This window comes from Balaenoptera borealis, assembly GCF_965194805.1.
Source record: "Balaenoptera borealis genome assembly, chromosome: X".
NCBI lineage: Eukaryota > Metazoa > Chordata > Mammalia > Artiodactyla > Balaenopteridae > Balaenoptera > Balaenoptera borealis.
Window position 1 is genome coordinate 98,963,048 of NC_138881.1, and position 13,367 is coordinate 98,976,414.

Below are 13,367 nucleotides of genomic sequence, written 5' to 3' on the forward strand. Positions count from 1 at the left end.
TTACCTGGATGTTTGCATGTATAAAAATAAATCAAGATGTATATTTAAATGTTTGTGTATTTTACTGTATGCAATTATATCTCAATAATAATAATGGAAACAAATTCAATTATGCTATAACCACCACAGTTATCAACTTGAGCTTAGGAAATCCTGCCGTCCTACTAGTTCCTCTTCCAAATGTGTGATATAGAATCCCCACTTCAGCAGTGCTTGAACTCTACAGACTCAGTTCACCATTAGGTATTCGGCACAACTTCCCCCCTCCAACCGGCCCAGCAATCTACTCTTCTATCTTTTCACCCAACGTGGCAACACATGATTCCTGCTGTGATCTCCTGGCTTTCGGTATCTCTGAACAAGTCTACCTTACAGCCCCTTGCCCACATTCCAACAAGCATGTACCTTTCATACAATATTTCCTTGATGGGAATATTATGTACAATTCCTAGCATGGTATCTTTCAAATAACAATGACGTTATATGTGTCCCCTTTATACTTCAACCTTTCCCCCCTTTCCATATTCTTTTAAGACACACCTATTTTTAAAGTACTTTAGAATTTAGTAACACAAATATTGTATTTTCAAAATAGTTAAAATCCCACATTTATATTTCAACACAAGCACTGATATACCGTGAATTACTTGCCAAGTTCTCTCTCTCCACACAAACACACACACCCAATAGACACTTTTTTAATCCTCAAAACAACCTTGAGATATAGGTATTATTATTATTATCCCCAATTCACAGACGAGAAAGTTAAGGCCCAGAGCAATTAAAAAACTTAACCAAGACTACACTAGTAACTGTCAGAACCATGATACAGACAACTCCAGCATATTATTTCAAATATTTCACCCAAACCATACAATTAAACTACTGGGAATAAGGGATACTCTTTCACACCTGCAAAGTAAAGGCTATGTTTTTTTAAACCACGAATTTAAAATCCTAAACTGACAGAGGAAGCTCTCAATTTCTCAGAACTCCCTAAAAAAGTTTTAACTGGAATTTTAAATAACAGAAAGGTACACGCAATGACAGGGCAATACTATTTAAAAAAATACTTCATTGAGACATCTATTCATAAGCAACAGATACCAGTATTTATTCATTGGTATGCTTTAAAACTAAAAATTCAAATCAATAGCTCCACTGACTGAATTCCAGGTGTTCACAATGTACACCAATTTTAATTTCTGATTATATTTTCTATTTTTTTCATTAGCTCAGAACACACAGTCATTAACATGTTCTTCATTCCATTTCTTTGTCACCCAGGCATTCTTTTATTCACTCATATAGCAAATACTTTTATTTTATGCCAGGTATTCAACAAATATTTATTGAGTACCAACTATGTTAGGTAAATAAATAAGCAGAAGAGACATTATATAACTTATAAGGTAAATTGCTTCCATAAATATACCGGTTACGGAGTATTGCCGCAACTGATTCCCCTCTATGCAGATGATCCATCACCTCTAAAAGTTGGAGAATGACCTGTTCAGGAGGAAAAGAAGTCAATATTTACTATGAAAATCAACACTAGAATTTTCATATTATGCTACCTTTGTAATATTTTACATATTTTGCGATAGGCAAAATGTATGTCCATGTACCTAATATCCATATTACAGCTTATGAAAATTAAGAAACTGAATCTGCAATAGTCAAAATACCTACGAAATTCAACACTGAAATCATTAAAGAGTACTGACTGATTTCATGTGAAATCATTAGCTAACAATGATCTATGGAAAAACCACCATGTATACAGGAAGATGGATTAAATGAGAGTCAGAAGACCTGGGGCGTATGTGTGAAGTTGGGTGAGACAGAGAAGTTAAGAAGAGAAGAGTTACCAGCGGGACTTGAGGCCTGTGGGGCCCATATGCAGGGCCCACGATTTTCGAAGTGGTTGGTCAAAATTAAGGATAGAAAGATTGTTTAAAGATTTTTAAACCTTAAAGATATAAAATAGGTATTGGAGGTAGGAACATTGTTTTTATGGGAAAGGAGCAGGCGAGGTGGTAGTAAACTATAGTATATATTTGTTTTTAGTAATGTGGATGCTTTGCATTGGAGATAGAGAGTATATTTAATGTATTCTATTAATTTCAAATATATTGGGAAGCAAAAATGTATAATTTACATAAATGTTTCTTGTTAATAAAATCAATTTATTGCATTGGGAAGGTAAAAAGGTATAGTATCCAGTTTAGTTTGTTAACATAATTATGTTTGTTATAAAACTACTTGAAAACCTAAAATAATTAAGCTAGAGGAAAAAAGATTTTCTTCATTGTTCCCTGCCTTCACCTGTCCCTTAATTTAGGGGCAAAAGGAAAAGAAGTAGAAGGGGAAAAAGTACAGTTGACCATGAACAACACAGGTTTGAACTGTGCAGGTCCACTTACACATTTTTTCAATAAATATAGTGCCTGCATTTTCATTTTACAAATCTTTAAATTAACTAAGTGTGGGGAAAAGCTTGTGTTCAATTAGAGATCATAATATGTGGAATCAAAAGAACTAGGGTTTCAGTCCTGATTCTATCCAAACTGTTTCAACTTCCTGCCCTTGGGTGCATCATTTATCAATTCTTTTTCTTTTTTTAAAAGCAGAGATAGCAATACGAGGCTTTTCAACTGTTTAGGGGTTGGCGCCCCTAACTCCTGTGCTGTTTTAGGGTCAACTGTACTCTGTTTCTTGGGTCTTCAAAACTCTAAAAAAGAAACAATTCAAATGACAACATAGCATTCATAATTATTTGCACAATCGCATTTCTCTGCTTATAATCCTGTTATTACAAGTAAAGAAACTGAGTAGCCTAAACAAAATAAATTTTTTAAGCATCTCAAAATCAACTGACTTTTGACTTATCTTTTCTAAAAATGTTTAACCAGTGAGAGAATTTTGAGAGGTTGAGAAATTTTAATTTTGTTTAGGCTACATGCTTTTTTAGAAGATGTGCCAAGAGAAAACCAGCTATATCTAGATTACTATTAGGAATCTGGGAATGTGAAAATAATTAATTCATGAAACTTTTTACCAACTGCATCTAGGGTAGAACATACAGGTCCCAAAATTAGGTATGCAAACTTTCACGTAATCCCATCGTTTTAAGCAATCCACTTGCTGCACCTGGATCTCTGAGTCTGGGGCTCTCCTGTCAAATTCTCCACATAATAAACCTCTGGTCTCCAGAGGAGCAGAGAGGGGGTGATGGTACAGGAGACTTCAGCGACTTATTTTAGACTTTCAAAGAACAGCCCATGCTTTCAATCTCATGACTCATTCCTGCCTTCTACAGACCAGGTGCCTCCAAGTCTTGAAATATTAGGAATTCTATGGGAAGAAAGAGTTGGTTTCTCTTGAAAGTTCATGTAGGGGAAGATACTGGAGTTGTAACTTCCTTTGCTCTAAGTAAAAAAACAGTTCCAACCTTACATCTGTCAGTGTTTCCATTCCTGTTCTCTTTGCCCTTTTGAATTTTTCCATTTCTTTACTCTCATTTTAATGGAGTTAGGAAGAGAGAGGAAGTAAGTGCATGTGATCAACTTATGCAGGATATAAATGAAACCAACCATTTTTAACCATGGAGTTTGTATGATCAAACATACGTATTAGAAAATTAACACTGCCTGCAATGTGGTGGTGGATCAGAGAGAGAGAGACCAGAAGTATGGAGACTGATAAGAAACTACTTCCAAAATCAAGGCATGAAATGAGAGCACAGACAAGGACTATGAGGGCAGGCAGGAAGAACTAGGACTTATGACAGATCACTGACAGATTTTAAAGGGATAAGGAGACATATCAAAGACAAAATCTATTTAAGTAACAGGGGGAAATGGTGATGATATCAAGTGAGGTAGGGTATAGAAAGAAGGAAAAACACTGAAAACAAAAACAACAAGGGTGAGTTCTACCCACCACCAGAGCCTCCCATCAAGCTTCTTAGATAGCCTCAACCACCAGAGGGCAGACAGCAGAAGCAAGAAAAACTACAATCCTGCAGCCTGTAGAACAAAAACCACATTCACAGAAAGATAGACAAGATGAAAAGACAGAGGGCTATGTACCAGAGAAAGGAACAAGATAAAACCCCAAAAACCAACTAAACGAAGTGGAGATAGGCAACCTTCCAGAAAAAGAATTCAGAATAATGATAATGAAGATGATCCAGGACTTCAGAATAAGAATGGAGGCAAAGATCAAGAAGATGCAAGAAATGTTTAACAAAGACCTAGAAGAATTAAAGAACAAACAAACAGAGATGAACAATACAATAACTGAAATGAAAACTACACTAGAAGGAATCAATAGCAGAATAACTGAGGCAGAAGAACGGGTAAGTGACCTGGAAGACAGAATGGTGGAATTCACTGCTGCGGAACAGAATAAACAAAAAAGAATGAAAAGAAATGAAGACAGCCTAAGAGACCTCTGGGACAACATTAAACACAACAACATTCGCATCATAGGGGTCCCAGAAGGAGAAGAGAGAGAGAAAGGACCAGAGAAAATATTTGAAGAGATTATAGTCGAAAACTTCCCTAACATGGGAAAGGAAATAGCCACCCAAGTCCAGGAAGCACAGAGAGTCCCATACAGGATAAACCCAAGGAGAAACACGCCGAGACACATAGTAATCAAAGTGGCAAAAATTAAAGCCAAAGAAAAATTATTGAAAGCAGCAAGGGAAAAACGAGAAATAACATACAAGGGAACTCCCATAAGGTTAACAGCTGATTTCTCAGCAGAAACTCTACAAGCCAGAAGGGAGTGTCATGATATACTTAAAGTGATGAAAGGGAAGAACCTACAACCAAAATTACTCTACCCAGCAAGGATCTCATTTAGATTCGATGGAGAAATCAAAAGCTTTACAGACAAGTAAAAGCTAAGAGAATTCAGCACCACCAAACCAGCTCTACAACAAATGCTAAAGGAACTTCTCTAAGTGGGAAACACAAGAGAAGAAAAGGACCTACAAAAACAAACCCAAAACAATTAAGAAAATGGTCATAGGAACATACATATCGATAATTACCTTAAACGTGAATGGATTAAATGCTCCAACCAAAAGACACAGTCTTGCTGAATGGATACAAAAACAAGACCCATATATATAGGCTGTCTACAAGAGACTCACTTCAGACCTAGGGACACATACAGACTGAAAGTGAGGGGATGGAAAAAGATATTCCATGCAAATGGAAATCAAAAGAAAGCTGGAGTAGCTATACTCATATCAGATAAAATAGACTTTAAAATAAAGAATGTTACAAGAGACAAGGAAGGACACTACATAATGATCAAGGGATCAATCCAAGAAGAAGATATAACAATTATAAATATATATGCACCCAACATAGGAGCACCTCAATACACAAGGCAACTGCTAACAGCTATAAAAGAGGAAATCGACAGTAACACAATAATAGTGGGGGACTTTAACACCTCACTTATACCAATGGACAGATCATCCAAAATGAAAATAAATAAGGAAACAGAAGCTTTAAATGACACAATAGACCAGATAGATTTAATTGATATTTATAGGACATTCCATCCAAAAACAGCAGATTACACTTTCTTCTCAAGTGCGCATGGGAACATTCTCCAGGATAGATCACATCTTGGGTCACAAATCAAGCCTCAGTAAATTGAAAAAAATTGAAATCATATCAAGCATCTTTTCTGACCACAACGCTATGAGATTAGAAATGAATTACAGGGGAAAAAACGTAAAAAACACAAACACATGGAGGCTAAACAATATGTTACTAAATAACCAAGAGATCACTGAAGAAATCAAAGAGGAAATCAAAAAATACCTAGAAAAAAAAAATACCTAGAGACAAATGACAATGAAAACACAATCCAAAACCTATGGGATGCAGCAAAAGCAGTTCTAAGAGGGAAGTTTATAGCTACACAAGCCTACCTCAAGAAACAAGAGGGCTTCCCTGGTGGCGCAGTGGATGAGAATCTGCCTGCTAATGCAGGGGACACGGGTTCGAGCCCTGGTCTGGGAAGATCCCACATGCCACGGAGTGGCTGGGCCCGTGAGCCACAACTACTGAGCCTGCGCGTCTGGAGCCTGTGCCCCGCAACGGGAGGGGCCGCGATAGTGAAAGGCCCGCGCACCACGATGAAGAGCGGTCCCCGCACCGCGATGAAGAGTGGCCCCCGCTTGCTGCAACTGGAGAAAGCCCTCGCACGAACCGAAGACCCAACACAGCCAGAAACAAGAAAAATCTCAAACAATCTAACCTTACATCTAAAGGAACTAGAGAAAGAAGAACAAACAAGACCCAAAGTTAGCAGAAGGAAAGAAGTCATAAAGATCAGAGTGGAAATAAATGAAATAGAAACAAAAAGAACAATAGCACAGATCAATAAAACTAAAAGCTGCTTCTTTGAGAAGATAAACAAAATTGATAAGCCATTAGCCAGACTCATCAAGAAAAAGAGGGAGAGGACTCAAATCATTAAAATTAGAAATGAAAAAGGAGAAGTTACAACAGACACCGCAGAAATACAAAGCATCCTAAGAGACTACTACAAGCAACTCTATGCCAATAAAATGGACAACCTGGAAGAAATGGACAAATTCTTAGAAAGGTATAACCTTCCAAGACTGAACCAGGAAGAAACAGAAAATATGAACAGACCAATCACAAGTAATGAAATTGAAACTGTGATTAAAAATCTTCCAACAAACAAAAGTCCAGGATCAGATGGCTTCACAGGTGAATTCTATCAAACATTTAGAGAAGAGCTAACACCCATCCTTCTCAAACTCTTCCAAAAAATTGCAGAGGAAGGAACACTCCCAAACTCATTCTATGAGGCCACCATCACCCTGATACCAAAACCGGACAAAGATACTACAGAAAAACAAAATTACAGACCAATATCACTGATGAATATAGATGCAAAAATCCTCAACAAAATACTAGCAAACAGAATCCAACAACACATTAAAAGGATCATACACCACAATCAAGTGGGATTTATCCCAGGGATGCAAGGATTCTTCAATATATGCAAATCAATCAATGTGATACACCATATTAACAAATTGAAGAAGAAAAACCATATGATCATCTCAATAGATGCAGGAAAAGCTTTTGACAAAATTCAACACCCTTTTATGATAAAAACTCTCCAGAAAGTGGGCATAGAGGGAACCAACCTCAACGTAATAAAGGCCATATAAGACAAACCCACAGCAAACATCATTCTCAATGGTGAAAAACTGAAAGCATTTCCTCTAAGATCAGGAACGAGAAAAGGATGTCCACTCTCACCACTAGTATTCAACATAGTTTTGGAAGTCCTAGCCACAGCAATCAGAGAAGAAAAAGAAATAAAAGGAATACAAATTGGAAAAGAAGAAGTATAACTGTCACTGTTTGCAGATGACATGATACTATACATAGAGAATCCTAAAAATGTCACCAGAAAACTACTAAAGCTAATCAATGAATTTGGTAAAGTTGCAGGATGCAAAATTAATGCACAGAAATCTCTTGCGTTCCTATACACTAATGATGAAAAATCTGAAAGAGAAATTATGGAGACACTCCCATATACCATTGCAACAAAAAGAATAAAATACCTAGGAATAAACCTACCTAGGGAGACAAAAACCTGTATGCAGCAAACAAGAAGACACTGATGAAAGAAATTAAAGATGATACCAACAAATGGAGAGATATACCATGTTCTTGGATTGGAAGAATCAATATTGTGAAAATGACTATACTACCCAAAGCAATCTACAGATTCAATGCAGTCCCTATCAAATTACTAATGGCATTTATTACAGAACTAGAACAAATCATCTTAAAATTTGTATGGAGACACAAAAGACCCCGAATAGCCAAAGCAGTCTTGAGGGAAAAAAACGGAGCTGGAGGAATCAGACTCCCTGACTTCAGACTATACTACAAAGCTACAGTAATCAAGACAATATGGTACTGGCACAAAAACAGAAACATAGATCAATGGAACAAGATAGAAAGCCCAGAGATAAACCCACGCACCTATGGTCAACTAATCTATGAGAAAGGAGGCAAGGATATACAATGGAGAAAAGACAGTCTCTTCAATAAGTGGTGCTGGGAAAACTGGACAGCTACATGTAAAAGAATAAAATTAGAACACTCCCTAACACCATACACAAAAATAAACTCAAAATGGATTAGAGACCTAAATGTAAGACTGGACACTATAAAACTCTTAGAGGAAAACATAGGAAGAACACTCTTTGACATAAATCACAGCAAGATCTTTTTTGATCCACCTCCTAGAGTAATGGAAATAAAAACAAAAATAAACAAATGGGACCTAATGAAACTTAAAAGCTTTTGCACAGCAAAGGAAACCATAAACAAGACAAAAAGACAACCCTCAGAATGGGAGAAAATATTTGCAAACAAATCAACGGACAAAGGATTAATCTACAAAATATATAAACAGCTCATGCAGCTCAATATTAAAGAAACAAACACCCCAATCCAAAAATGGGCAGAAGACCTAAATAGACATTTCTCCAAAGAAGACATACAGATGGCCAGGAAGCACATGAAAAGATGCTCAACATCACTAATTATTAGAGAAATGCAAATCAAAACTACAATGAGGTATCACCTCACACCAGTTAGAATGGCCATCATCAGAAAATCTACAAACAACAAATGCTGGAGAGGGTGTGGAGAAAAGGGAACCCTCTTGCACTCTTGGTGGGAATGTAAATTGATACAGCCACTATGGAGAACAATATGGAGGCTCCTTAAAAAACTAAAAATAGAATTACCATATGACCCAGCAATCCCACTACTGGGCATATACCCAGAGAAAACCATAATTCAAAGAGACACATGCACCCCAATGTTCATTGCAGCACGATTTACAATAGCCAGGTCATGGAAGCACCCTAAATGCCCATCGACAGACGAATGGATAAAGAAGATGTGGTACTTATATACAATGGAATATTACTCAGCCATAAAAAGGAACGAAATTGAGTCATTTGTTGAGACGTGGATGGATCTAGAGACTGTCATACAGAGTGAAGTAAGTCAGAAAGAGAAAAACAAATATCGTATATTAACGCATGTATGTGGAACCTAGAAAAATGGTACAGATGAACCGGTTTGCAGGGCAGAAGTTGAGACACAGATGTAGAGAACAAACGTATGGACACCAAGGGGGGAAAACCGCGGTGGGGTGGGGATGGTGGTGTGCTGAATTGGGCGATTGGGATTGACATGTATACACTGATGTGTATAAAATTGATGACTGATAAGAACCTGCAGTACAAACAAACAAACAAACAAACAACAACAACAACAACAATGGTTTGTATAGACATATAGAAGTAACCCAGGGCACAACATATAGTATCTAACAGAAAATTGGAAATATAGGTCTAGATTTAAGTTGGAAGTAGAAAGGAAAACACAGGAATATTTAGCCAGTTAAGTGATGAGACTGGGAAATATTACTCATGCCAGGAGAAAGTGCAAACTCAATGAACACTTTTGTGCAATAAACAGAGGAAGACAAGCTAGCAAAGAAAAGAGACAATAGGTAGGAGGGAAACTAAGAGAATTGTGAAAAGAAGAAGGATAGTTCAGAGGAACAGTGGTTGGAGGGTATTCAACTGTTTCACGTTCTGGCCAAAGTAAGATACAGCTAAATGATTTGACAGCTATAAAGTCCACGATGACCTTTTTTCAAGAGTAGTTCGATGAGTGGGGAGAATCACACTGCAGTGGTTTGAAAAATAAAACAGAAATAAATAAATTCTTTTAATAACTTGTGAGGAATTTAAATACATCAGGGAATTACTCTACAGTGAAGGTGGTCCTCAAATGAGTAAGAGAAATAGAGATGATTAAACGATTGGGGGACAATCAGGTAGTCACTTAGAAAAATAAATAGGTTGTACACTACTTCACTTCATACACTAAATAAATTCCAGAAGGACCAAAGATTTAAAGGTAAAAAAGGAAGCTTTGAAGCAGTACTAAAGAAAACCCTAGTGAAATTATTTATAATGATTCAGTGGAGAAGGTAAGCAGCACCCAGAACCCAGGAACCATAAAGGTAAAAACTGTTAAATCTGATTGTAGCAAAAAATTAGAATTCTGTACTTCAAAAATACCACAAAGTCAAATGGCATTTGATAAAGCAGGAAAAATAATTCACAATAAGTGGTGCTGGGAAAACTGGACAGCTACATGTAAAAGAATGAAATTAGAATACTCCATAACACCACACACAAAAATAAACTCAAAGTGGATTCGAGACCTAAATGTAAGACCGGACACTATAAAACTCTTAGAGGAAAACATAGGAAGAACACTCTTTGACATAAATCACAGCAAGATCTTTTTTGATCCACCTCCTAGAGTAATGGAAATAAAAACAAAAATAAACAAATGGGACCTAATGAAACTTCAAAGCTTTTGCACAGCAAAGGAAACTACAAAGAAGACGAAAAGACAACCCTCAGAATGGGAGAAAATATTTGCAAACGGATCAATGGACAAAGGATTAAGCTCCAAATTATATAAACAGCTCATGCAGCTCAATATTAAAAAAACAAACAACCCAATCAAAACATGGGCAGAAGACCTAAATAGACATTTCTCCAAAGAAGATATATAGATGGCCAAGAAGCACATGAAAAGCTGCTCAACATCACTAATTATTCGAGAAATGCAAATCAAAACTACAATGAGGTATCACCTCACACCAGTTAGAATGGGCATCATCAGAAAACCTACAAACAACAAATGCTGGAGAGGGTGTGGAGAAAAGGGAACCCTCTTGCACTCTTGGTGGGAATGTAAATTGATACAGCCACTATGGAGAATAGTATGGAGGTTCCTTAAAAAACTAAAAATAGAATTATCATATGACCCAGCAATCCCACTCCTGGGCATATACCCAGAGAAAACCATAATTCAAAGAGACACATGCACCCCAATGTTCATTGCAGCATGATTTACAATAGTCAGGTCATGGAAGCACCCTAAATGCCCATCGACAGACGAATGGATAAAGAAGATGTGGTACCTATATACAATGGAATATTACTCAGCCATAAAAAGGAATGAAATTGGGTCATTTGTAGAGACGTGGATGGATCTAGAGACTGTCATACAGAGTGAAGTAAGTCAGAAAGAGAAAAACAAATATCGTATATTAACGCATGTATGTGGAACCAAGAAAAATGGTACAGATGAACTCGTTTGCAGGGCAGAAATAGAGACAGAGATGTAGAGAACAAACGTACGGACACCAAGGGGGGAAAGCGGTGGGGGGGTGGTGGTGGTGGGATGAATGGGGAGATTGGGATTGACATGTATACACTGATGTGTGTAAAATGGATAACTAATAAGAACCTGCTGTATTAGAAAATAAATAAAATTAAAAAAAAAATTCACAATACACATGACAGACAACAGAGTCAACGATTTTAATTTATACACACAAACGCGAACACTTAATCAATAAAACCAATAAAACACTATAGTAAAAGTGAGCAAATAATATAAACAGAAAGTGTACAGAAAATAAAAATCATTAATAAACAAATAATTGTAATTTAAAATGAGGCACTGTTTCCACCTATGAAATTTATACACACATGCACACACAAATGAAGCCTGTTTATATTTTTTATTAGTGAGAGGGAATATGGGTTTTGAGGGGGGCAGGGAGAGATGTTCACTTTTCAGTCTATACTTTTCCGTTCAATTTATTTCAAAATAAAAACTAATGAGAATGTGGCAAAAAGAGTAAGAAGGAGTAGCCATGAGGTAGGAGGAAAACCAGGGAGATGTAGTAAATCTAAAAGGTAAACTAAAGTGTTACATGAAGAAAGGGATAACCAAGTGTGTCAGATGCTGTTGAGAGGTTAAGTGAAGAATGGAGAAATAACAACTCGGTGTGGTAACCCAGAGGTCACTGGCCACCTTGATAAGAACTGTTTACATGAAATGGTGGTGAAAAGTTTCATTATTGTGGGTTCAAGAGAGAACGAAGAGAGGAAACAGGCACACATAACACTCACTTAGGAAGAGATATAAATAGGTGGTAGATGGAGAGGGATATAGGATAGAAGTAGATAATGTTTTGTTTTACTTTGTTTTCATAATGGGAGATACTAGAGCAGGTAAATATGAAAAGCATTATGCTAAAAAACTCCTAGAGGAAAACAGAGGCAGGACATTCTTTGACATAAATTGTAGCAAGATCTTTTTGGATCTGTCTCCTAGACTAATGGAAATAAAAACAAAAATAAATAAATGGGACCTAATTAAACTCAAAAGCTTTTGCACAGCAAAGGAAAACATAAACAAAACAAAAAGAAAACCTATAGAATGTGAGAAAATATTTGCAAACGATGCAAACAATGTGGGATTAATCTCCAAAATATACAAACAGCTCATACAGTTCACTATCAAAAAATCACAAACAACTCAATCAAAAAATGGGAAGAAGACCTAAATAGACATTTCTCCAAAGAAGATATACAGACGGCCAAAAGGCACATGAAAAGATGCTCAACATCACTAATTATTAGAGAAATGCAAATCAAAACTACAATGAGGTATCACCTCACACCGGTCAGAATGGCCATCATCAAAAGTCTACAAATAATAAATGCTGGAGACCGTGTGGAGAAAAGGGAACCCTTCTACACTGTTGGTGGGAACATTAAGTTGGTGCAGCCACTATGGAGAGCAGTATGGAGGTTCCTTAAAAAACTAAAAATAGAGCTACCATATGATCCTGCAATCCCACTCCTGGGCATATATCTAGAGAAAACCATAATACAAAAAGATACATGCACCCCCATGTTCAAAGCAGCACTATTTACAATAGCCAAGACATATGTGGAAGCAACCTAAATGTCCATCGACAGATGAATGGATAAAGACGTGATGTGTGTGTGTGTATATATGTATACACACACACACACACACCCATACACAATGGAATACTACTCAGCCATAAAAAAGAATGAAATAATGCCATTTGCAGCAATATGGATGGACCTAGAGATTATCATACTAAGTGAAGTAAGCCAGACAGAGAAAGACAAATATCATATGATATCACTTATGTGTGGAATCTAGAAAAAAAATGATACAAATGAACTTATATACAAAACAAAAATAGACCCGCAGACATAGAAAACAAACTTATGGTTACCAAAGGGGAAAGGGGAGGGAGGGATAAATTAGGAGTTTGGGGTTAACAGATACACACTACGGTATGTAAAATAGATAACCAACAAGGTCCTACTGTATCGCACCAGAAAC

At 36.7% G+C, this 13,367-nt stretch overlaps 1 protein-coding gene across 13 annotated transcripts in view; it reads right to left on the reverse strand.

The window, feature by feature from the left end:
• Positions 1 to 13,367, reverse strand: part of KLHL13 (kelch like family member 13) — a 386,710-nt gene that overhangs the window by 109,210 nt on the left and 264,133 nt on the right. For 12 of the 13 annotated variants that reach the window (XM_082377201.1, XM_082377217.1, XM_082377213.1 and 9 more), the window contains one exon: positions 1,436 to 1,509. The exons of the other annotated variant lie outside the window; for it this stretch is intronic. In XM_082377201.1, the coding sequence (XP_082233327.1) occupies positions 1,436 to 1,485 (50 nt within the window). In that variant the 5' untranslated portion in view covers positions 1,486 to 1,509. Of the gene's footprint in view, positions 1 to 1,435; positions 1,510 to 13,367 lie in introns of those variants that run through there. 13 annotated transcript variants of the gene reach the window in all.